The sequence below is a fragment of the Melanostigma gelatinosum genome (genome assembly GCF_949748355.1).
Source record: "Melanostigma gelatinosum genome assembly, chromosome: 5".
NCBI lineage: Eukaryota > Metazoa > Chordata > Actinopteri > Perciformes > Zoarcidae > Melanostigma > Melanostigma gelatinosum.
This window is the reverse complement of record NC_136638.1, coordinates 23,071,727-23,098,375: the sequence shown is the minus strand read 5'-3', so window position 1 is coordinate 23,098,375 and position 26,649 is coordinate 23,071,727. Positions and strand designations below refer to the sequence as shown.

Here is a 26,649-nt window from a genome sequence, read left to right as displayed (position 1 = left end):
AAATATAAGACCTCAAATATCAAAACATATATGAAAGTGCGAAAAAAATAAATTCAAAAAAATTCCAGAACTGAATCTAAATTATATTCAACCCAAAACAACGTTTCATTCATTTATTTTTATTTTGAATACATTGCTGTATTTTTCAATGTTCAAGACCACAACTTGAACTTTCAGGTTCAATTTTTTTTCTTCTTCAAATGATCAAAACTTTTGACCTGGATTTAGCGCCATCGATTTAGCTCCATATCAGTCGGGGGCTGCTGCTCGCCCGGCCTCCGCTTGGTGGATCCGCTGAGAGGGAGCTGAGCCATTAGACACGCTGCAGTGACTACAGAGAGAGGGAGGGAGAAAAGGGGGGCGGGGCGGCGTGGGTGTGGAGATGTACGGTGAGCTCTGCGGGGATGGAAAAAGAGGGTGAAAGAGATGCGGGACTGAGGAGTGTAGGGGAGGGGGGGGGGGGGTGATTGGGAGGGACTGCATAGAAAAACAAGATGGGCAGATGGAAGAGCAGGAGGTAAAGAGATGGAAAGGAGTGAGGGAGGTGAGCAAGAAGTAGTCGATGGAGGAGGAGAGAAACTAAAAAAAGAGGAAGACAGAACAACAACAGGTGAGGAGTGATAAGGAGAGGAAACGGTGTAACTGTTAATGTCCACCCTCGCACAATATATGTGTGAATATCTGCAGTTTGCACACATGAAAGACTGAGGCGCTCAAATAAACAATGCAAGGTGGTTAAAACCCCTAAATCTTTCCTCCCTTCACTTCTTCTCTCTTCTCCGCATTAAACACCCTGCCGATCATCACTTATTCATTCAGCCTCCCTTCTACCTCTCTGTCCTCTTTCTCTCTTTAGCTAGAGGAGTCCAGATATTGTCTTCTCCTCTCGCTCCGTCCTTATTCAGAAGCACTAAACATGTAACATGTTTCCTCTATCTCCCGGGGAACATTTGTCTCTCGCGTGGACGAGATGGTTGGAGTTAATTTGCCATCGGCCCCCGTCAACGCGATAAAAGTGTCTGTAGCTTCTCACGTCGTCGACTCCAGGTTGTCAGTTTGAATTTGGTGCAGAACCGAAGCTGGACCTGCATCACTTAACCGTTCCCTCGTGATACATGCAACTGGTATTATTTCATGACCTCATGGGTAAACCATCCATGTGTGGCGTCACGACAAGTATAGAGATCGTTGTCAATTAAGGAGCTAATCAGTTTCGCCATTCAATTTGCATAATTTGTTCGGTGTGTTGCATCTGGCTTATCATGGCGAGACATTGGGCTGCTCAAGAGCTTCTTCTTCAGAAAGCAGGCTGATGCGCCGCAATTTTGGAGCAAAATTCGTAGAACTCCCCTCACAAAGCTCCTAATTCCCTCAGAAAACGCTGAAATGAAGGGATCGGATTTTGACATTAGTTGCGCTTCAGTACGTGGGCGTTTTCTTGCCTGAAGTACAATCGCAACCCGAATGATTCTGAATGTTCCAGAGTAGCTGCCACTGCCGGCTGCAATTCAAAAAGGGGACTTTAAGTCAACGTTTGCGTGACTAACCTGAGGGTTTTTACCGCTTCCCTCACTCCACTACTGCCACAGACAGATTTTTGGCACTGTCCACAGCTGCTGTGTCATGGGTCAGCACATGCACAACTGAATTTGTTATATTCGTGCACACAACATTTGTGGGTTCGTGACCAAACAGAGGTAACGCCTTAAGTTCTGATCTTAAGTGCGTTGAGTCTGTTTGAACATTCGCTGTGTCACCTGCAGCCGGTCACAAATGCCATGTGTATTTTTTGCGGACCACATGCTTTGCTTCACCACCACGGTCACAGTAGTCTCAGTGTTGACTTCTTGTTGTGAGGAATGAATGAGTCATGTCCTCTCCAGCCGTGACTCCCCCATCTGGTGTGGACGTCGTCAAATGAACAGAGTCACGGTGGTGTTGGTGGTGGTATCGGCCTGCAGTCCCAAGTAAGCAGCAGTGGCTACTAAACAGGCCAAAGAACCTCTCACGGCACGAACCCGTGCAGACTTTTGATTTGGCATAATTTCAATCCGATGTATCCGCTGTGGGACCCTGCGCCAATCGTGACCGAGGTAAGAGACGGTGACGACCCTAACAGCTGGAGATTACTGTTAGATTATTTTATCAAAGAAAGTACCCGGGGCTCAGAGCTATCTACTCTTTAAAGGGAGCCCAGCCCTCCTCCACTTTCTAAAAAAAGCAACAAGAAAAAAGGAGGAGCACACTGGTAGTTTTCCATTGAAGATAAAAAGTGTTTTTTAAAGCTAAATATGTTGCCTGCGTCTGACAGGAGAAGATAAGTGGTCGAGGTGATAACGTATGAGAGTGTTGGAAACAACTGTTCCTCTGACTCTGACCCTCTGACGCCGTTTGGATTTGAACAACTCGCCCACTGGCTGTCTGTGACATTTACCAATAGTGAGGATGTGATGTAACCATCATTGCTGTTAAACTAGGTTAGGCCCTGGCAGTTAGAGGGGGGGGGGGGGGGGGCTGAGGCTGCTTATATCACTGTGGTTATCAAGTGACCACATGTAGATGTAACTGTAACTTCAGCACTGCAGGAATAGAAAGAGCCGGAGGAAGTGGAATGGTGTTAACCAGGCCAAAGCCCATATATGGAGCCTTTAAGAGATTAAAGTGGTTTCATGGCACAAGAGTTAAACGGTTATGATTAAAACACGACCTGCTATATTTACATTAATAACACAAGACAGAGCCGAGTTATGCAATTCATTTGGCTCTCAGATAAAACAAATTGCTACCGGTTACAGTACAAAAGTTGGTATGTTGAGTGTGTGTTTTAGCAAAAAACAACAATCCTTCAAAAGTAAATTATGGAACAAAAGTTTTGTACAACTCTATAATGATAATAACATTAGTAATATGGGTTTTTGCGTGATTTTTCATTCTAATATTATCGCAAAACATTAAAAAGTATGTTTGTTTGCATGAAAACAGGGTGCAAACGCAGCACATTTACTCCCATAGGAATTCTGAATTCATATAAATCTGTAATATTTAGTAAGTGTGAATAGTTTAATGGTCATACGTATTTAAAATGATCCGTGTGAATGTCCTGAATGAACGCCGACACACATGGAAGTCAGATCTGAATTATTGTTTGTTGCAGAAGTAAACTGCAGTAGAATTAGAAAAACAAAACCAGCAATTCAGTTTGGTTGGGGAAACACACACCGATGAAAGCGTCATAACATGTTCTCACTAATTACAATTGAGTTGAATGAGCTTTATAATTGTCTTCCTGGTGTCGGATGGAACAGGTTTGGCCTCTCTTGCCTCAGACTTGTAATTGCATAACTCTTCTTTTCTTTTTTCCCCCCCTGCCGTCTTTCAGGAAACAAAAGATGAATTTTGGCCAGCGTTAGCCCCTCCCCATTCCTGCTCTCTCTCTCACACGCACACACACACACACACACACACACACACGCACACGCACACACTCACTCACTCACTCACTCACTCCCTTAAATGCAGCAGTGCTTGCGTTCAGTGCGTGTGCATGTTTCTTTTTAACGACAGAGGGAGACGGAAATTTGCTGTATTAAAAAGTGAGAAAGGGAGGTAGCTAGAGACGACAGGGAGGGGAAGAAGGGAGGGAGGGGTAAGACAGATAGAGAGAGCGGGCGAGTAAAGGGGACGGAAGGAAGGGGGGAGAGAGAGAGAGAGAAAAAGGAGGGGGAGCACATGTGTATGCTTGTCACTAAGGGGCTGGGAGAAGGACTACGGGAAGCGAGGTAGCTGGCCACAGCCGCCATATGCTGACTGGATTCCTGTTCATGTCTGCTGTGTGAAGACTGTAGCTTTCTGCTGTGTGCTGGCCGGCTGGGGAACACGCCATGGGAAGCTCACATCTCCTCAACAAAGGCATGCCTCTAGGTAAACAACTAGCTCTCTGCTTTTATGTGGGAACTGTGTGTGTGTGTGTGCGTGTGTGTGTGCCAATATTAAGAACTCTACATTATTCTGCCTTCCTCTTCCTCTTCCCCTCCCCCTTCTCTCGCTCTCTCTCTCTCTTCCTCTCCCTCTCCCTTTTTCCGTCTCTTCTTCCTCCTTCCCTTCTTAATTCTGTCTCACTCCATTATCTCTATTATCGGCCCCAGTCTCGCTGAATGGTTAGCCTTTTCTCTTGCTCCCAGTGAGTGTGTGTGTGTGTGTGTGTGTGTTTGTGTTTGTGAAGAGGCAAATCTCTGCTATTGAAGGCTGCTTGAACACCTCCATTTGTGGCGACAGAAATAGATCTCTCTCTCTCTCTTTCTCGCTCTCGCTCTCTCTCTGCTTCGAGGGCTAGCAAGGACATGACACATATTTCCCTTTCATTGTGCTTCTTTCTACGGAGAGCGGTTGCCTTGACACACACACACACACACACACACACACAGATAGGGAACTCATCTGACACACATATTCAAGTGTGCGCATGCATGCACACAGCCGGATTCACGGGGCAGGTGACAGATGCTACTTGTGATAGGGGCTGGAAAAGACGTTTCTAGAAAATGGGATCAAGGTGCTGCTGAGGAATAAGAAGGGGGGTTTGGGTGTGGAGGAGGAGGAGGAGGAGGAGGAGAAGAAGGAGGAGGAGGAGGGTGTGAGGATAAATGATCATCCACCCTTTAGCTGAATCATTGTATCGTTGGTCACCTAAATCTGGATTCGGGAAGAAATTGTCACGATTGTAATCTGTGATGTCATCAACAGGCTGTGTCTTTTGATGACATCAAAGATTGAAGTTGCATCTCTGATCTCCCCCCCCCCTCTCCTCTCCTAGTGATCTCCACATCCGCCCTAACTGTGCCCGAACAGCTCAAAGAATCCAAGGTGACCGGAGTAGCGACTGTGAGTTGTGGTTGAGGGAGGACTTTAAGACGCTCGCGCACAAATCACTGCCAGTCAATAATCGTGAAAGTCATCTGGTCACTGGATCTGCTGCAGCACACGGTGGAGGCCATTGAACCAGTCAGTGCCGATTCAAAATCAGTTTGTCGTCTCCCGGGTGATTGATGGATGTGTCGCTTCATGTTTTCGGAGAGGCAGGGGTCCTCTGATCCACGAGCGTTGAGTCACGTCTAATCTGATTAGAAAGGCCTCAATCACTGGCACAAACACACGCCAGTCACTCACGAAATCGCCCTTAAAGATCCGACGTTCTCGACAAAATGCTAAAATCTCATTGCTCAGTTGAAGACTTGTGTGCATAATTTGACTTGTGTGTGTTTGAACTCACAGAATGGTCTTACAGGCTGATTACAGGTAGCGATGTTGTGACGTGTTGCCGACCACAACCCCCCCCCCCCCCCCAACATTTTAATTTGAACACCGCCTCCATTATGAATTAGCATTTTGAGTTGAGCATTTGATTTGAACTGGGACTCATAATCGTGACAACTGTAAAAACTAAATAGTGTGTAAAAAGCAGGTATAATTGACAGCACTTAGACATCTCTAAAGCACTGAGCGCTCAGCAAAGAGACAACCACTGAAAGGTTTAATCTATTGTATCGAATGCACACAAGAAAAAGCTTGAGCTTTGAGGGAAGCAGCAGTGATGAATCCACCAGCAGCAACTAAAAGGCTGGCCACTTAAAGCCATGACATCTGCAGTGATGGTAAGCCAATATAAGTAGTTACATTTAACTATACTGGGGAACAACTTGTGCATTTTATTGAGAAATACCATTCAAAAAGGGGAAATGTAATCGAGAAGCATGACAGTGTAGACAGGTGGCAAATAGCAGGCCTACATCCCAAAACAGCAATTAGTACGTAGGCGATTATTCCATGCGAGTGCATTGTTGTTGTTCATTTATATCTCAATATAAATATAGCAGGGACTCGACACAGCAGCCCTCAAGCTGCCAGTTTTGCGTTGTCTGCAATAAACTGCTTTTACTGCAATATTTGGTTCATTGTTCTGTCATTTTAAACGGTGACGGTTACACTGTTTGAAATGAACATGTGGTAGACTAAATGTGAACAGTGTGCACATCTGCTCATGCTGTCTGACTGACATATAACTCAACTCGACACTCTTCATACGCAGTAACAGTAATAACCAGTGTGTGTGGAGCACAAGTAAGGTAAATTATTAAAAAATAGTTTTGATGGGGAACCGACTTAAAGACCCCCTGTGGGTCCTCGGATGTCAGTTTGGGAACCCTTAATCTGTAATACAATAACTGCCTCGTGGCTTTAATAATCCATAAATGGGCACATTTGTTCCAGAGTATCCAAAGTGACCCCGATCCAATTGAACCTTCAAAGTGATTGTGACTTTCTTCTGCATATTAAGAGTTAATCCAATGCAACAGGCCGACAGCCGTACAATCATCCAGTTAACGCCTGTATTTAAATGTCTTTCTGACGTGTATTGTTTAAGACTGTGCTTCTTAACATCTTTCGTTCATGACATCTTACACATCAGAAGCTCCTACTATTTCCCTTTATTCAGTTTGCCATATTTGCATCAACCTCAGAGGCTTACAGGTTTAAAAGGATATATTTCTTCTCACAATTAAAACTGCTAGAAAATGAATGAAGAAAGCTGCAGTAGAGTGTGGTATCGCTTCATTGATCTAGTGAAGTTTCTATCAAGCTGAAGATTGTGCTTTCAACCCGTATCTGGTCTCTATTCACCTTCTATCGAACAGTAGAACCGGTTTAAAACTGACGGATCAGTAAATGTAACAGTCAACCTGGAACTAACATTTGCACGTTCAAACTTTGACTCCAAGTCAAACGAAGCTGCTGCCAAACATTGTTGGCGTTCCCTCAGTTGTTATCCCATTGTCTGTTCTGCTGCTGCCGTTTTTAGTTCTGGGAACAAAAAGCTGACAAACCTGAACTGTCTTGCTGATTCAGTGCTGTATCTGTGTGTGTCTGTGTAAACTTGTCTGTGTGTGAGAGAGAGGGAGGGAGAAAGACATGGTGATCATTCCTATATGCAAGCTCTTGTTTGTGTTCCTGCGTGGGTTACTGTGTTGAGCTTGAACCTGTATTTCTGTGAATCTGGGTGGGGCTGAAGGTGTGTCGGTAGGTGTGTGTGTGTGTGTGTGTGAGAGAGCATATGAAGGAGGGAGGACTGGGATGTCCGTCTGTGTAGAGAAAAGGAAGACTAAAATACTCCAGAAACGTTAGGCTACCTGAACACTTTGTACCTGGACATTCAGGTGTTTTTTTTTTTTTTTAAGCGAATAAAAGCAGCGATGATATAAAACCGTGGCTTTTTCTCCTTGCTGGAGAGAGAGACGTGACGGGAGAAAGAAAGGAAATGGCAAGAGAGATCAAGACAGCCTGGGGAAACCAGACTGAAATGAGAGTTCATCTGCAAATGAATCAACCAGAGATGAAGGGATGGCGAGAGCAACACTGAGGAGGTATGACGGACGAGGGTACGGGGGCTTTTTAACCACGCCATGTTGCAGCATGCCAGGAGAGCCAGTGACATTAGAAACGAGCCGTGCTGGGGCTCAGCGGTTGGTTGCTACAGTTGCAGACGGCTGACCGATCACAGGTGCCGACAGCAACCTCTACTCTCTGTGTCACAGGGGAAGACACTGTGTCTGAAATGTGAATGCGTCATGCTGCCGAGGTTCACTTGCGTTTCACAGAGAAGAGTTGCAGTTCAGGATGGTTTGGTCATTATGTGTGTGAAAGGTCTACGTGTGACTGCATTATTAATTCATCAACTTATTGTTTTATCAATTAATCGTCCAGTGTACAGAAATAGTAAAGAAAACAGAGTTTGAGGGCGACGTCTTCAAATATATTGTTTTGTCCGAAACCCAAAGATATTTGATTTAAAATGATTGAAACAAGTAGCAAAGTTTTTTTGCAAGACAACTGACCTCAACAATTAAATTGTTTATCAAAATAGTTGCTGATCGATTGACATTTTTTTAGCTCGAGTTTCATCATTGATTGTTCGCCGAAATGTCTTCTAAAATAATAAAAACGGCCCATCGCAAATTCCTAAAGCTCAAGTTTAAATGTCTTCAAATTTCTTTTTTAAAACATTATATTCTTAAAAAAGTAGCCCGACAGCTCGATGCTCTGGAAGTGAAACATCTTGTTATGAGAGTGTGTGGTGAGACACGCTCGCTGTGGTTCTTCAGTGTCGGTCAGCAGCTTGTTTCGGCGGATCGCTCTCTGTCGAGGCCGGCAGACTTCCTTGTGACCTGCACATTTAAAAACACGTGAACATCGTCTCCGTTGGCCGACAGTCCGATAACATTGTCTCGTTCCTCGGGGGACATAAGAATCCAGCTGTTCCTGTGAGCTGGTCAATGACAGCTGGATACATGCAGGCTGCAGGGCTTTCCCACTGCCTCACTGGATTCAGTCCCAGCAGTCCTTGGCAGATGCTTTTTTTCCCCGTCTCTAAATGTCAGTCAAACAGCTTCAGTGTTATTTTGGTCTGATTACAAAATTTCCCACGGATGCAATTTTCATATCGCGGGTCCTTAAACACACAGATGGTTATTGATTTTTTTTTTTTTTTTGTGAACAATTATCGCCATTTCCATTTTGGATGTTGCCTTGGCTGCAGATCCCTTCGACGACATTGCCTCAAAATGTTTTTACTAAATGCGGTGGTGATTCTGAATCAAAGCTCAGCTGCAGAGAGCCACTGGATGGGTGGCAAGAGCAGAGCCGGAGCCGTGGCTCCGTTGGCTGTCAAGAGGCCTGTTTGCACAGTGAAAGCTCCCAGCAGTCGCCCACCCCTGAGGCAATAGGGGGTGGAGGGGGAAAGAGAGAGGATTGAATGTAACAGAGAGAGGGGGAGGTGGGGGGGGGGGGTAGAGATGGAAGAGGTTTTAGAGTCTAGGAACTCAGCATTCGCAGTTATTTAACAACACAAGAAGAATTTAATGAGTGTTTAATGTGGCTAGAAAGAGGGAAAATGCATTAAATAAAAGAGAAACTGCCATTTGAGTGCAGTAATACTTGCAGTGTTGTGCTGAGGTTTGTGTGTGTGTGTGAGAGAGGGGAAAGACAGAGAGAACGAATGGGTGTTTTATCATATCGTAGTACTCAGCAGTCAACGGTGCTGGTCCTCCCAAGGTCATGCTTGGTGCTGGAATGAAAGCTATTTCCTCCCTCACTCTGACTGAGTGTGAGCTGGAAAAAAAAGAAGAAATGTCTGCTACTCTCCTAACACGGCACTTTGCCGCTCAACTGCTGAGACGGACCAGATTGTCCTTATTCTGTGCAAGTGGCCATCATGCCGATTTGATTTTTACACGCCATCTCGGACTCATGCTTTGTGTTTCTGCTCAAATGAAAATGTCAGCCAAAACAGTGTCGACTGCAGGGCCTACAGGCGAGTGTGCTACTTGTGATTACATCTGAGCGGCAACGATGGTCGTGTTGAAGGTCTGACGGTACTTTTTGCTGTTGCTGAATTCCAATTTCTCAGCTATGCACCATTGATTTTCTATTGATGTGTAAGTGCAATGGCCTCCAGGCGAATCTTATAATGGAAAGCTAATGTTTTACAAGCTCATACAAGGCATTGTGAGCAAGATTTGAGTTTCACTTTATTGGTCTGTGGGTGCTGATTCATCAGATCAGGTTTCAGGCTGCAACCTGACGGCGAGGAGAAGACGGCGATACAGACATTTACAGATGGATTGTGCTAAATGTTGGGCTGTCCTTTCCTTCTCCGCTCTACTGCTGCCTGACACATGCAGGAGGAAGTATGTGCTGGTTTAAAAACAGGTCATAAGTATGTTGTTTATCACGATGTATTTTTTTTTTTACATATATATATATATATATATATATATAAATGAGCAGTGAAGTATCGGAAAAGTATTCTGGCCAAAAACAAAAGTACATCAAAATATCAAATGCTTCCTTTCTGTTCTCTCTAAATACTGCCAACCCATGAGCACTGCAGCACACTGGAGCATGAACCAGATATGCATGTAAGCGCTGTGTACATAATTTCCCCACGCATGCACACCGGCTCACTCAACAGCCAGAGAAAACCACCGATTTTTAACAATCAACCCATTTGCAAGCCTGAGCAACAGGTTTTTGGGATAAGAATGTACTTTCGATGAGAAAGATGTGGATCATCCATCTGCATTTGTTTTTGTGTTCATATTATTCATGCAGCTGTTCTTATTCAGTCCTGGGAGGTGCCCAGTACAACACAGCCCTCACTTACTGGTCACTGAGCCGCACCATTGGAGCACATATATACGGGAAAAATGCCCCCAAAAAAACCCAGCAGTAGTAACTGGCCAAATGTAGATGATGTGGCGTCACGGTCATGCAACAACACGGATTGTAAAAACATGTTGCTACTCCAAACACTGATGCTGAATGTCAGGCCTCCAAAATCAGAAAGCAGTGGCGTCTCGCTTAACTATCATAACTAACAGTCATACAAGAAGAAATCAATCGACTGCCAAAGAGATCTACAAATGTCTCGTTCGTTAGCTGTGCAGGTATACGAGACATTTTGCATTTGAAAAAGAGTTTTGGGGGTTTAATAAAATCAGAACGCTAAAAGTGAACACCTTTTCTGAAGATTGTCAAAAGGCATTAAGTTAAGTAGAAATATACAGCAGATGAAGTGAGAGAAAACAGGTCAATTACAGCTGGAAAGCACTGACAATCAGAGATGAAGATAGATACTGGGAGTTTGAGTATGAAGGGGTTTTTCCTTGAATGGATTTGGCTCATAGACCACTTAATGATAGCTGTTGAGGGAGGAGTGTCTCTCAGTTTCCAAGCCCAGGTTTTCCAAACCGATCCGTATGTTTGGAGCTGCCAAGCTTCTTTCCACAAGTGTGATTCTCAGGGATACTTGGCATTCACAATAACGTGGCGGCCGTAGAATGCTGATTTTGAAATGACTGCTTCAATGAATACTGAATGCTCTCTCGTGATGTTCGCCCATGCAACTGGAAAACAGTGTCAAACTGAGAGGATGACAGTTGTGTTTTCATCTCGGCAGAAAAGTTTGAGGGGGAATATTTTGGGTGAAATGACGGCGGCGGTTGCTCATATGAGACGTCAGCCAAGGGATGAGTGACGGGTCCCGTCAGCATCAGCTGGAACCGGCATAACTCTGCACTCACTTCATCTACGGTGCTTTCCAGGTCCTCTGCATCCGTCCGTCTTTCAGACGTCTCGGTTCTCAGTCAGTGATCTGGAATGATTAACTCTTCAGCAACCTGAAAGGAGAGTCGAACCCGAGAGATCCGAGCAGATTGCAGTGGCAGGAAACGGTTAATGAAAACGAATACATGCAACCCCCCCCCCCCCCCCCCCCCCCCCCCCATCGAGCAGACGACCACTGCTCTCGTTGAACCTGAACACGCGGCCCTCTAGTGGGGTCGTCAGGCGTATCTGCCTTGTTAAATGCCACTTATCCTCCTGTACGGCCTGGCAGCACTCTCTGGGTAATGGTTGTGTCTAAAGAGACGATTTAATTTAACATCCAGAATGATCGAAGGGTTTCACTCTTATCCCAATATGGACAGATTTCAGTTTGAATCCAGGTACTGGCTGTGTCTCATGACACAGAGCTTACAATCTCATGAACTTACCCCGATGTCTTCATACATGTTTGTGAGTTAATACTCAATTTCGACCAAGATATGCTACGTAAGAGAAAACCGAGACATAATCTGGAGCTTCAAGCTGCTTGCTCCGTTGTTTTCTGGTCAACATCGACCCATTTTTTCCCAGTAAGCGGCTCCCAAGATTCACTCTCAGCGGCCCAGAGGGGCGAGCGCTTACATTCTCCGTGAATATATGAGTACGTAATTAAAACAATGTTGAGCGGGACGAAATACAAAAGGATGAATTTTAATTGGACGGGGAGATCCTGAAGGTTTGAGGGCACTTTTCAAGGGCCAGTATTTTTATAATAACTATTTTCTACCAGCCTCTGCCCTCTTCATCCATCTTACTGCCTGTTTCAAAGAGTCAGCAAACTTCAAGGCAGGAATAATTAAACCGAAGCAACAAAATCTTTAAAAGTAATAAGCTGTGAAACACGACCAGTTGCTCCTGGAGATGTTTTTCCTTTGTTGTTTTGCCCATCTGCCACTTCTTTATTTTCTTCTGTGTGTGTGTGTGTTTAGGCATCAGGCCACCCATTATGAACGGGCCCATGCACCCGCGCCCTCTGGTGGCGCTGCTGGACGGACGCGACTGCACGGTGGAGATGCCCATCCTGAAAGACGTAGCAACCGTAGCCTTCTGTGACGCTCAGTCCACACAGGAGATCCACGAGAAGGTAACACACTGAGCTAGATTGTACACACACACACACACACTGTAAGTAGGATCATATCCTGCGGCGGTAATATTTCATCTTGATGTATACTTGTAAATATAAACGCAGTAAGGGATTCAGCAGGCTGCTCTATAAAGCTTTTACATTTGCTGTAATAGACAGATGGTTATTATTTATCATCTGGTGCTGCTAAAAACCTCCTGGAACAGGAAGCGAGTATATTTTATATTTTAGAGAGCTGCAATAAAACATAAATTCATCAACAAATAAACAATGGTAGAAGCAGTGAGGTTTTAAAGCATCACCTCCAAAATCCAAGGCTGATGCAAAAAGTATCATCAGCAGTCTCATTAAAAAAACAGATACAATTAATCATATATTTCAATCATTTGTAGTTGTCGACTGGACAAGAAATGCATCAAATAAATATGAATGTATCTGATGTGAAATAAATCTCCCCTGCTCCTCTCTGCGTCCACCAATATCAGCTTAATCCAAACTCCAGCTTCGTGCACACATTTAGATTAGGAACCAAACTGAACATTTGATTTAAGGCTTCAAAACATCCCTTCAGAAATCATGGATGCCACAGATGTTACGCCCACGTTTCTAGTAAGTATATTTAACCATCAACCAACCAAACATTCGTCTGTTTGCACGATTAACGGTTGATCAGTGGGCTCCAGTCCTTTCTTTTCCCCTTGTACAGTATATTTAACCATCTTTTTGATGGACAAGCGATGTCTGAACATTTAAACTGTGTATATTCAAGTAACTTCATTCAGATTGAGTCGGTAAAACTGTTCACGTCAGCGTGTAAGTGCAACTCTGAGTTGGACGTATCAGGAGTTTCTGACTGCAACAATATCCACATGCAAAACACAATCACAGTGGCTCATTTAAGTTATTTGAATGATGTGAACACAAGGAGAGCAGTGGGGGGGGGGGGGGTCTACTGACATAACGTGAAATCAGTATCAGCACCTGAGGTATCGATCTGAAGTTGCCTAGTTGTGCAGGGTTACGTCTGGTTCTGGGTTTGTGTGTCTGACAGGGTTACGTCTGGTTCTGGGTTTGTGTGTCTGACAGGGTTACGTCTGGTTCTGGGTTTGTGTGTCTGGCAGGGTTACGTCTGGTTCTGGGTTTGTGTGTCTGGCAGGGTTACGTCTGGTTCTGGGTTTGTGTGTCTGGCAGGGTTACGTCTGGTTCTGGGTTTGTGTGTCTGGCAGGGTTACGTCTGGTTCTGGGTTTGTGTGTCTGACAGGGTTACGTCTGGTTCTGGTTTTGTGTGTCTGACAGGGTTACGTCTGGTTCTGGGTTTGTGTGTCTGGCAGGGTTACGTCTGGTTCTGGGTTTGTGTGTCTGGCAGGGTTACGTCTGGTTCTGGGTTTGTGTGTCTGGCAGGGTTACGTCTGGTTCTGGGTTTGTGTGACTGGCAGGGTTACATCTGGTTCTGGGTTTGTGTGTCTGGCAGGGTTACGTCTGGTTCTGGGTTTGTGTGTCTGGCAGGGTTACGTCTGGTTCTGGGTTTGCGTGTCTGACAGGGTTACGTCTGGTTCTGGGTTTGTGTGTCTGGCAGGGTTACGTCTGGTTCTGGGTTTGTGTGACTGGCAGGGTTACGTCTGGTTCTGGGTTTGTGTGTCTGGCAGGGTTACGTCTGGTTCTGGGTTTGTGTGTCTGGCAGGGTTACGTCTGGTTCTGGGTTTGTGTGTCTGGCAGGGTTACGTCTGGTTCTGGGTTTGTGTGACTGGCAGGGTTACGTCTGGTTCTGGGTTTGTGTGTCTGGCAGGGTTACGTCTGGTTCTGGGTTTGTGTGTCTGACAGGGTTACGTCTGGTTCTGGGTTTGTGTGTATGGCAGGGTTACGTCTGGTTCTGGGTTTGCGTGTCTGGCAGGGTTACGTCTGGTTCTGGGTTTGTGTGTCTGGCAGGGTTACGTCTGGTTCTGGGTTTGTGTGTCTGACAGGGTTACGTCTGGTTCTGGGTTTGTGTGTCTGGCAGGGTTACGTCTGGTTCTGGGTTTGCGTGTCTGACAGGGTTACGTCTGGTTCTGGGTTTGCGTGTCTGGCAGGGTTACGTCTGGTTCTGGGTTTGTGTGTCTGACAGGGTTACGTCTGGTTCTGGGTTTGCGTGTCTGGCAGGGTTACGTCTGGTTCTGGGTTTGCGTGTCTGGCAGGGTTACGTCTGGTTCTGGGTTTGTGTGTCTGGCAGGGTTACGTCTGGTTCTGGGTTTGTGTGTCTGGCAGGGTTACGTCTGGTTCTGGGTTTGCGTGTCTGACAGGGTTACGTCTGGTTCTGGGTTTGCGTGTCTGGCAGGGTTACGTCTGGTTCTGGGTTTGTGTGTCTGGCAGGGTTACGTCTGGTTCTGGGTTTGCGTGTCTGGCAGGGTTACGTCTGGTTCTGGGTTTGTGTGTCTGGCAGGGTTACGTCTGGTTCTGGGTTTGTGTGTCTGGCAGGGTTACGTCTGGTTCTGGGTTTGTGTGTCTGGCAGGGTTACGTCTGGTTCTGGGTTTGTGTGTCTGGCAGGGTTACGTCTGGTTCTGGGTTTGCGTGTCTGGCAGGGTTACGTCTGGTTCTGGGTTTGCGTGTCTGGCAGGGTTACGTCTGGTTCTGGGTTTGCGTGTCTGGCAGGGTTACGTCTGGTTCTGGGTTTGTGTGTCTGACAGGGTTACGTCTGGTTCTGGGTTTGTGTGTCTGGCAGGGTTACGTCTGGTTCTGGGTTTGTGTGTCTGACAGGGTTACGTCTGGTTCTGGGTTTGTGTGTCTGGCAGGGTTACGTCTGGTTCTGGGTTTGTGTGTCTGACAGGGTTACGTCTGGTTCTGGGTTTGCGTGTCTGACAGGGTTACGTCTGGTTCTGGGTTTGTGTGTCTGGCAGGGTTACGTCTGGTTCTGGGTTTGCGTGTCTGACAGGGTTACGTCTGGTTCTGGGTTTGTGTGTCTGGCAGGGTTACGTCTGGTTCTGGGTTTGTGTGTCTGGCAGGGTTACGTCTGGTTCTGGGTTTGTGTGTCTGGCAGAGTTACGTCTGGTTCTGGGTTTGTGTGTCTGGCAGGGTTACGTCTGGTTCTGGGTTTGTGTGTCTGACAGGGTTACGTCTGGTTCTGGGTTTGTGTGTCTGGCAGGGTTACGTCTGGTTCTGGGTTTGTGTGTCTGACAGGGTTACGTCTGGTTCTGGGTTTGTGTGTCTGGCAGGGTTACGTCTGGTTCTGGGTTTGCGTGTCTGGCAGGGTTACGTCTGGTTCTGGGTTTGCGTGTCTGGCAGGGTTACGTCTGGTTCTGGGTTTGTGTGTCTGGCAGGGTTACGTCTGGTTCTGGGTTTGCGTGTCTGGCAGGGTTACGTCTGGTTCTGGGTTTGCGTGTCTGGCAGGGTTACGTCTGGTTCTAGGTTTGCGTGTCTGGCAGGGTTACGTCTGGTTCTAGGTTTGCGTGTCTGGCAGGGTTACGTCTGGTTCTGGGTTTGTGTGTCTGGCAGGGTTACGTCTGGTTCTGGGTGTCTGCCAGACACACTCCCTCTGTGAGCGCGCTCAGTAACCCTCAGCGTGGGAGAAGCAGATGGCTCTCCCTCGCTCGCTATCTCTTGCTCTCTACCTCATTGTGTAATCAAAGGGGCTTCTTTATTGTAATTGAACCGCATGTCACTTCCAGCCTCTGTAACACACACATGAGGAGGAGGGCTGGCAACGTCAGAAAAAGATTGTAAGATTAACGGAGAACCAATTAAAAGGTGACAACAACACACGGCCATATACTCCCGTTCCCAATTTATCTGCTGTTCAATCATATTTCATTTTTCAATTAAAACAATGAGCCTGTGAGGATCCCTGCTGATATTCGGCACTTTTTTTCCGATGCAGAGACGCCTTATCTTGACTCCTGTGGTTACGAAAGCTTAGTTTCCATGGTAATATTCAGGAAACGCAGTCCTTCCACGCTGGCAGTGATATTAAAAAAGAACAGGATGCGAGAAAGACATGAACAACATATCCTGGAAAATAAAAAATAAATACTGCGAGATACTGCGTTTATGGAAACACTGCGAGTCTGAACTCGGTGAACTCTGGCTGCTGACATTCACTCAATGTTGTTTCCGCAAAGCTCCGCTTGACTTGTGAATGCTCACACCTGCACAAACACATGCTCATGACTTGGCCGTGACATTTTGTCCATTTCTTCTGTAATGTATGAACTCAAAGCACAATCATAATATTCTGCAAACGGACACTCTTGTATGCTTTGGTGTGTTTAGGCTCAGGGGTTAAGAAAGGCTGCACTGATGTAGATATTTCAAATATGCACACTTATTGCTTTCTATAGTTGAAACAAGTCCCACTGTGTGTGTGTGTGTGTGTCTCTACAGGTGCTGAATGAAGCCGTAGGAGCTCTGATGTACCACACCATCACTCTGATGAGGGAGGACCTGGAGAAGTTTAAAGGTCTGCGCATCATCGTCCGCATCGGCAGCGGCTATGACAACATCGACATCAAATCTGCCGGGGAACTGGGTGAGAACACACACACACACACACACAGACAGGAAGTGAGAGTGTGTATTGGTCATGTGCTGTCCTGTCATCAATGTCAACATCATTGACAGTCTTTGTGTGTTAAGAACATGAACATCATCCTTTAACACCAGCATTCATCCTTCCATTCAGCCCCATGCTACTGCTATAGCCCACAGTGTTTAGTAATACGGGTCACCAGTATTAATACAACATACCGGTAGATACTGTAGCCATGTGTATGTTTGCAAACATGAATTGTTATTTTTTGTCCTCAATACTCTTGCCCATCACAGTAACGTTCTATGTTCAAGTAGCTCAAACCAAATGTTTTTTTAGTAACATATTTCACATAAATGGCAGGTTTGACCACATGTGACTTTCAATTACTCCCCATTTCACTCCAGAGCTACTTTACACAGCAGGCTGCCGCTCTTCCATTTGTTCCAGAGCCAAGCTTAGCGCTGCACGCTGGGCGAGCTAACTGGCACCCCTAAATGGAAAAGAGCCATTGCTGATGTTGTTAGTTACACCTTCGATTACAAGCGAATGTGTGGTGTTCCAACTGTTGTGGCTGCATTGATGAGCATAAGCAACGAGCCGTAAGAAACAAATGGACAGTTTTGTCCACTTACTCAATACTCAACAGCATTGGTACTCGAGTAAAAGTAGCAATACCACGGTGCAAAATACTGAGTAAAAGTCTGAGTAAAAAGTATGAACATCATATGGAACATAGACATGTGTGTATATAGATATATATATGTTCATGTGTAAGCATCACTAATGTTGCAGCTGGCAAAGGTGGAGCTGATTTAAATGATTTTGTAGTTCCAGAAAGCTTAATTAAAAAATACTAGTTGATTTATATTTTGTATTAATAATCTGAATCTGTCACTAAAGCTGTCAGATAAAGAAAAGAATAAAATACAAATTCTCAAGTAAAGTACAAGTTCTTCAAAATTGTACTCACGTACAGCACTTGAGTTACATTCCACCACTGCTCAACAGCTGTTTTGGCCAATCTCCCCCAAACATTTTATTTTTCTGATACCAATATGTATTGCCATGTTTGCTAGAAGTCTTCTATTAAAAGATGACGTGAGTGAAGCTCTTTCTTAAAACTCATGTCTGTCCTGCAACAGCCAGAGCTTCACTCACGTCCCCGTATCTCCTTCCACCAACACGCGCTGCAATTTGAAAGCAGCCAGTCGTGTGTGCAGAGGAAATTGCTGACGCGACATCTCGGTTCTGCACTTCTCCACCAAACTTCATCAAATGTGGCCCAAAAAAGCTTTTCCTAATCCGTATCTGCTTTCTGGTCCAACAGGCATCGCTGTGTGTAATATGCCAGCAGCCTCGGTGGAGGAGACGGCCGACTCCACGCTGTGTCACATCCTCACCTTGTACCGACGCACCACCTGGCTGCACCAGGTTTGTGTCTCTGTGTGGCTGATAAAACAGACTGAAATCAACTGGATTCAAACGAAGTAACTCTCGATGTATTGGCTAGAGGTGTACGTCCATTCATCACAATATAAGCTTCGACAATTACTTACCGGTGCAATTATTTGAGAGACTTTGATGTAAGATGTAGAAGGTGCAGTGAAATGAGTTGTTCCTCAAATCAGTTATAAGTAATCATCACTTTGACGTTTAACAACATGATCACAATACCTAAAAGGATTTAGACTTTGGTCATTAAGTGCAGATATTTAGAAAATGTACCTGAACTGTAACGTTTTAGGATATCTGTAATAATTCACTGTTATTCATGCCAGGCGCTCCGGGAGGGCACGCGGGTTCAGAACGTGGAGCAGATCCGAGAGGTGGCGTCGGGAGCCGCGAGGATCAGAGGAGAGACACTGGGACTCATCGGACTCGGTGAGTCACAACATGCATATGACTCCATGCCTCCGCGCTGAGACCTACTTACCGTACTGTTGTAACAACAAGACAAAGAGCCGCGCTAGCAGCTCTGTGGCTGAACGAATGGTAAGATGCTGATGCATTCAGAACACGCTGATGCTTAGCAGGTATGTTGTTTACCATCTTGGTTTGGCCTACTAGCATGCTCATATTTGCTAATTAGCACCAGTGGTGGAAATAAATGTGAATGCACATTTACTCAAGTGCAGTAGTTAAAGGTGCACGATACGAGGTTGGAAGCATTGCCTCTAGACGGCTCTCAACATGCAGCTGCTAGTACGGCTAAGAAGGTTTTTATTTTCTTAATGTCGTCTGATAGAGGGTAGTCCCACTGAAGTTTATAATCAAAGGATTTTTCGCACTCTTCCATTTTCATTTTTCTCCTTAGCTCAGCTAAATTGGCATCCTGAGGAGTTAATGCCAATAAAACATAAGCGGATTAAGCAGAAAGCAAATCTCTTCCCTGAACAGTCTGGAAGCTTTTTCAGTAATAATGAGCAGACGTGTGTAGCCAGAGAAATATGCAATTTCATCAAGGCACACGTCAAAACAAGGGAACATATACAATGTAAACAAGTTTTTGTTCCATTTGAATGTGTATTCACATGCTCCTGTGAGTGTAGTAATGTGTGTGCACCTCCATGTTTGTGTTGTTTGTAGGGCGAGTGGGCCAGGCTGTAGCCCTGAGAGCCAAGGCCTTCGGCTTCAATGTGATCTTCTATGACCCGTATTTGGCTGACGGTGTAGAAAGATCTCTGGGACTACAAAGGGTCACCACACTACAGGTAACACACACACACACACACACACAACTGATATTATCGTTATTGAGCAAAGAAATGCTTACTGTGCAGCTGGTGCGGTGGTGAGCAGAAGAATGTGGATTAATTGTTAGCAACTTTTCCTGTATTTCTCCTCAGGACCTGCTCTTCCACTCCGACTGTGTCTCTCTGCACAGCAGCCTCAATGAACACAACCACCACCTGATCAACGACTTCACCATCAAACAGGTGGAGGGGCAGCACACACACACACACACACACACACACTTAGACTGAGCACACATGCGCACACTTGAATGATTTATTTATCCCTGCATCAACTACTACATCCCATGGCCATACATATTAGAGAAGTGGACACTCAGGGAAGCCCGCTGCCTACATCCAGACGACTGAGCTTCTCTACTGCATGCACTGCATATGATGACTGATGAACTCAGGGAGTATCTGTTCATCCTTCATCTCCACGGCTCAGCCTACAGGCTATACTTTCAAGTGTTCCTGACCTTGCTGGAAGAGGGAAAGTAAAGAGAAAGAAATCTCTCCATGGATCCATGAAATATAGATTATACCTTTTATATATTATTACCTTTAAATGTCCTTCAGCCAATGTAAAATGACAGTCAGGTGGAGCTCTATCCGATTCGATCAAAGATGGACTGAATGTGTGTTTGTGTGTGTTAAAGATGCGGCAGGGGGCGTTCCTGGTGAACACGGCCAGGGGGGGTCTGGTGGATGAGAAGGCCCTGGCTCAGGCCCTGAAGGAGGGGAGGATACGTGGAGCTGCTCTGGATGTTCATGAGACGGAGCCCTTCAGGTAACACACTCGCTCAATCAACTCCAGCCAGACAGGCAGGTATGCACACAGAGCTATTCAGGATGCTCGTATTATGCAGCAGGATACAAAAACACATTCTGAATATCGACAGAGAATAAAAGCTACAAGGAGATATTGGGTTTGTGGTCCCTCCCCCAAGATGTTTTGATGGGTTTTGACTTGAAACGGTGTCATTTTAAAGCATTTAAGACTATTATTATTACTACAGACAATGTCATAAAAGCTTAAAGACAAAACTTACAAGAGTTAGATCACAGAGGTGCACTGACCCACACACACACACCCAAGGACACACTCACACACGCCACCAATCTCATGATTTGTTGCAGCTGTCACTGATTTCACTGTGTTCGTACATTTGTCAGTTTCAGTCAGGGCCCGCTGAAGGACGCTCCCAACCTGATCTGCACCCCCCACGCTGCCTGGTACAGCGAACAGGCATCGCTGGAGATGAGAGAGGAGGCAGCCAGGGAGATCCGGAGGGCTATCACAGGTAGCACACACACACACACACACACACACACACACACAGCTGAAAATGTAAACACAAGTCTGAAAAGAGATATTGTTGGGTGTTCTATTGCAGTCGAGCATTAACCATTCTTCCTTTCCTGCTTCTTTCTATCCCATTATCTCCTCTTGTGGTTTCCCCAGTGGCTCAGTCTTTTTACCACTGACCTGTTTAATCCCCCCCAGTGTGAATTAATTTGCTTTCTCTGTTAACGCTTCTTTTGCTCCGCTTCTCTGCTGTCCAGGTCGTATCCCAGACAGTCTGAAGAACTGTGTGAATAAGGAGTTCCTCTCCCAGAATAACCACTGGGCCGGTGTTGACCCAGCTACCGTTCACCCCGAGCTCAACGGGGCTTATAGGTAATAATCATCAGGATAAAGAAACCAGTAGTGGTCAGTGCAGTTTGATTTTTCTCCCCCAAACCCCGGTAACGTGATTGATAAGTTTCTGCCAAATGTCTTGACAATAGAGAATGTGACGGTTATAAATGTTCTAATGAGAGAAGATAACTGATATGTAGAGTGTTACTGCTGCTGTGTTAGAAGAACAATGTGTTACTGGGACGTTGTGATGGTCTTTCTTCTCTTTGAGATTTAATCATTTCATCTTTTGACAGATTGATTGAGAAAATATTCGGCAGATGAATTAGTTAATCAGTGAAGTGACGCTGCACGAATCCAATCCCATCTTTCCTGCCAAATAGAGTGTAAATATAACAGGGCAGTAAACAAGATATTATTCAGAACTACTTAACTTTCTATATTGGCTTGGACATTACAACGTTGTCATGGAAACCCTGTGACGCAAACAGGGAGCTTAAAATATAAAGACATGGATATTACTAAGACTCTATTGAGCTGCATTCTGGGAAGTTTGGGATACTTTGGAATAAAAGTCAGAATTTATTATCGTCTTCTCTGTTTCAATCATTTAAAAATCAAATGTCTGGAGGTGCAATACTCTGTGGTACTGAAGTGTGCTACACCATTACACCACCAGTATTTAGTTAATTTGTCATTCATGTTATTATTCAATTGGAATTTAATGGAGGCCTACTGCAGTGTGTTTGTGCAGGTCAAAATAAGGTCTCATATTTGTAATTTTCGTTTGAGTTTTACTTTGATGACTCAGTTTTGCGTCTCTCTCTTTCTCCCCCTCTCTCCCCTCTCTAGGTATCCCCCAGGAGTGGTGAGCTTGCCAGCTGGCGGCCTCCCGCCTCCTGTTGAAGGCATGGTGCCCAGCGCCGTGCCCATCACACACACCCTCCCGCCTGCTGCCTCACACCCTCCTCATGCCCCGTCCCCCGGACAGAATACAGTCAAGCCACCAGAGGGCGACAGAGAGCGGCATCCGAATGACCAACTGTAGCCACAAACATGGATCACAGCGACAAGCTCCCGAGTGACGAGTTGTTATCAGACAGGTTCACAGAGTGTCAGGTGGACAGGTTGAGGTCCCAGTAACAATCGATTCAAAACACTCTGGCAAATTGGTTCCCAGCAGCCGGTTCATACTCCAAAGAAGAAGAAGAAGATGATGATGACTATAAAGAGGATGATGAAGAGGAGTGGATAGCTGTCAGACAGTTGTCCTCTGCTCCGAACAGACGTCCTGAGAAAGACTGTAAAGATCCACAGGATGATCTCCAGACTACAACAACTACAGTAGTCGAGTTACTGCCAGAGGCTAAAAAAAAAAAAAGAATTTAAAATAACAATAACATATATCTGTTGATTTGGGAAGAAAAGATTCTGAATCAAATTCTGCTGTCTTAGACTGTCGTGTGTCCAAAGTTAGAGGGGCAGGTTTCATGTCTTTCTCTCTTTTTCTGTGTACTTTCTTTAGTTTGATGTACAAGCAAAAGTAGTCGGTTATGAGCTGAATGTAACCTGTCTGTGTACAGTTTTTAGACTTACGGCAAGAAGACACCGATACTCGTATGCCCGTCTTAACAAAAACAAGGGTTGTGTGATCTCTCTATGTAGCCAAACTGGTTTGAGAACACAACAATATCAGTTTTTTTGTTTTTGTTTCATGTGTCCCCAAAATTAACAAGCCCTAAAACCCTTGCCAACCACCCCCCCCCCCCCCCCCCCCCCGCTCCAGAAAAAAAAGAGGCAGCTTTTTGCACACCATCTCAGGAAATTAAGTTTCCGCAGTTGGTTTATTATTTTTTTAATTTGTTTTGAATATACCTTTTTATGCCACTTAGTGCTTTTGTTTTTCTACCTGCTTGCCTTTTCGTGTCCTGCTGCATTAGATACAAGAGCTAAAGTTGATCTGATGTTTGATTTTCTTTTGATATGTTTAATTAAGGGGCATGCGATTTTGCTCTTGGGACTTGTTTGTAAATGTTTGGCCCATATCGAGGGGGGTTGCGGGAGGAAAGGCTGTCGGGAGGTGGTGTGATGGTATGCTTGGCTGGGACGACTTCATCGCCAATCGCCGTTTGAATTCACAAAATAGAGCGGTTGGGATAAAGCAGATTATGTACAAGGCAACGCACTGATATTTTGTAGCAGGTCATTATTGTCGTCTCCGCGTCTAAACGTCCGGTACTTCCACCATTTCACACGTTAACTGTCCAAACCATGGAACAGGAAGAGCACACCAAGGTTTACGAATGATGCGCGACACGTTGCTTCATGCGAGGGATCCGTCAAAATCAGCAAATCACAAAACTCTATTCATCAGTCACTCAACTGCTTTGCTCTCTGCCAGCACCATCGTTGGTTCCTGCTTGAAGTTAGACTCACTTGTACAGATGTCTCATCCAGTTAAGAACAGTTAATGGTTACCGACTGATGAGGAACAGCTGTGTTCTTGAAGTTAACCCAGATGTTTGAGATCCGCTCCCGAATCGACCTGTTAAGAGTTATTAAAATACTCTACGGCCAGTTTGGTCACCTTTTCAACAAAGTAAAGACGTTTCCTGATGCAATGTCAGGACGTCCCGTTTTCTCTCGTCGAGTATTCCTGCAGCATTTCACGATGGCTCCTTCCTGAGTATACCGTTCAGCCACCCTTCTGTGGCCTCTGTGTCTATGTGTACATATGGTGTTCTGCCTGCCTGTGTCAATGTGACTTGGTTGTATCTGTGTCTGAAAAAGCAGCACTGGGAGAAGGGGTGGTGGCTAGCACGCTCCACAAGGCATCATTACAAAGACTGCCATCTAAATACACAACTAAACACTACGTTAAAAACACAACAACATGCTGAGAGCTAGACTTCAGACCTGACCCAGTAATCTATGCACTGGTTCCACTCTCAACACGTAAACAAGGTGCTGTTACGCCAACACGATGGGAACCTCTTTTTCTCTCGAGATCAACTGACTCCAGTTCAAGTGTTGTTGATGTTAGCAGGACAGCGAAGTGACGGTGCTTTTTGGATCCCCTTCTACCAGCAGCTGAGCAGTAAAAACAGTCCGCTGTGGCCTACCTGGTCTTCTTCATGGTGAGGTAGTAAGAGTGGCAATCAGGGATGGAGATTTCACGACCCATTGGCGAGGATGTCTGAGTAAAGAAGAGACTGAGGTGATATTTAAATGTCACTGTCAGACAAGGGGGAGGGACTCTGCTAATACTTCCTGATATAAACTGTAAGCATTCCTCATTCAAACTGATGGCTGCCACAAGTAAAAACAACAGACATGCTTTTAAAGGGACAGCCCCCCCCCCCCCCCAAATCAAAAACACACGTCTAACCTGTGTCCTGTAGTGCTATTCATCAATCTAGATTGTTTTGGTGTACATTAATCTAGTTTGATGAATAGCACTACAGGTAAGAGGTAAAATATGTATTTTGGGGTTTTGGGGTGAACGGCCCTTTTAAAGTGTCGAGGTGCTCTTTGAAATTCCATCCCTGGTCGTAGCACACAGTCCACTGTTGCCTGCCTTGGTCCCCTTTATGGTAAAGTAGTAGGCGTAGCAATATACAGTATACATATTCTATATTCTACAGTAAATATCATTATTTTTGGTCAAAACTGACAACCTGACAAAGATATGTTTGTGACTGTATGCATTTGTATGAATTATTTTAAAAGGAAATAAACTGTGGAAAGGTGAAGCTTGTGTCTTATTCATGTCTAAACTCAATTATTATCACTTAATTAATAATAAACATAAGACTATACTATTTTGATCATTATACTTTCTCCAAATATTTTGAACTTTATGGTTGTTACTGGAGCTGTCATACCAATGAACACAATTTGTTTAAAATCTGGATTCAAATTGTAAAACTGTAGCAGTGCAACAGCAAAATGCAAAGGAAAAGTTAAAGAGGAGACAAAATGCAGGTCCCAAAATACATAAAAACATCTGCTAATGATTCTAGCTGTGCATAGACCAGTTAAAGCAATGTACTGAGTGGGTCATGGACATAAAATGAACCATTTAGATCATTTACATATGGGTCAAGTCTTTTTTTTCAAGCAAAAAAGCAAATAAATTGATGTTTCTAGCTTCTCAAATATGTGAATTTGCCGCTTTCCTTTATCCTTTGTTGCAGTTAATTGATTATCATTGAGCTTTGGACTGTTGGGTCAGACAAAACGAAACACATGAAGAGGGCAGTTTTCACTAGTTTCTGATGTCAAATGATTAATTGATTAATCTAGAAAATAATCATCAGGCTACTCCATAATGAAATTAGTGCAGTCTCTGCATTGCAACAGTGTAAATCAACATCCTTTTGCATGCATACTGTCATTGCGTATGCTTACGTTTATCACGTTTGTCGACGCGGTATGAACTGGAAACAGAATTATATGAAGTATAAAAAATGCTGCCACATTTCTAACTAACTTTGCTCAAAATCCAGGACATGTTTTTTAAATAAGTTCCTCTTTTATACAAGTAAAAGCAATAAATTGTGGTATTTTCACTCAATTAGTTTGGAGTTTGCGTCCATCAGCTCTGAAGATAAAGTTACTAGTTGACTCCAACAGATGTCACCAGAACAGCTGAAACAGTCATACTGAGGAGAACGGCACTCAAACCGGCTGCAGCAGCTCAATCTGCTGCTTGCATCTGTTTCCCAGTTTATTTCATTTACGCAATAAATCGAAATTCATCTTTGGGTGTTGCTCAAAACATAGACAGCGCACCTGCGTCACATTAGTGCAGTGGTTGTCAACACGTCTTGCAACAGTTCCCAGTGATTGACTGCTCAGACATGAAGCCGATAGCCATTGACTCAGAGATCATACAACACGCACTGCATCATGGAGTATTAATAAACACGGTGTGGAATGGAATAATAATCCATGAAATATATTTGATCTGCTTTTGTTTGTGCTGTGGGTTGATTCTGTCAATCATTTAAAAGCCTCGAGATTAATCAAATGTTGGACTGAGCCAACGAGAACTCTTTTCTTCCGATCTACGTCGGTCGTATTTTTCTGTAGAAAGAAGATACAGTATAAATATTCAAGAATCTATTCGACAGTTAAAAGTTTCAGAGGCCAAGTCTATCCTTCTGCTGTCTTGGTCTATCGGAGAAACAGAGATGGTTGTTAGCCGCATGCTGCCAATCACCTGAGACCTCAAAATGAACCGAGTGTATCTTGGGGGGGGACAGGGACATAAAAAGACCTTAATCTCTTTGTCTTTCTCTTTATCCATCTCTCTTTTGCTCCCTGCATACCCCCCCAAATCTCTCCATCACACTCTCCTTTTCTCTGTGTCACTTCCTCTCTCGCTCTCTGCTTCATCCATTCAAAGTTACAGCCACTGGAACAGGCTCTCCGGCAGCTGGAAACTCAAGATGGATTAATCTAAAC

At 44.8% G+C, this 26,649-nt stretch overlaps 1 protein-coding gene across 4 annotated transcripts; it reads left to right on the top strand.

The window, feature by feature from the left end:
* The first annotated feature begins 1,977 nt into the window (after nucleotides 1–1,977).
* ctbp1 (C-terminal binding protein 1) lies at nucleotides 1,978–24,932 on the top strand. 4 transcript variants are annotated; one of them, XM_079269011.1, is made up of 11 exons: nucleotides 1,978–2,093; nucleotides 12,147–12,301; nucleotides 16,656–16,800; nucleotides 18,131–18,234; nucleotides 18,582–18,684; nucleotides 19,390–19,514; nucleotides 19,650–19,739; nucleotides 20,198–20,328; nucleotides 20,715–20,842; nucleotides 21,105–21,219; nucleotides 22,033–24,932. In XM_079269011.1, exons 2-11 carry the CDS (start codon nucleotides 12,164–12,166, stop codon nucleotides 22,226–22,228), a joined length of 1,275 nt encoding a protein of 424 aa, XP_079125137.1. In that variant the 5' UTR covers nucleotides 1,978–2,093; nucleotides 12,147–12,163; the 3' UTR covers nucleotides 22,229–24,932. The 4 variants fall into 4 exon arrangements, with proteins under 4 accessions (XP_079125137.1, XP_079125135.1, XP_079125138.1 ...); XM_079269009.1 differs by lacking the exon at nucleotides 1,978–2,093 and adding an exon at nucleotides 3,750–3,921; XM_079269012.1 differs by lacking the exon at nucleotides 1,978–2,093 and adding an exon at nucleotides 3,750–3,921 and having other exon boundaries at nucleotides 21,105–21,252; nucleotides 22,033–22,167.
* The last annotated feature ends 1,717 nt before the right edge of the window (nucleotides 24,933–26,649 follow it).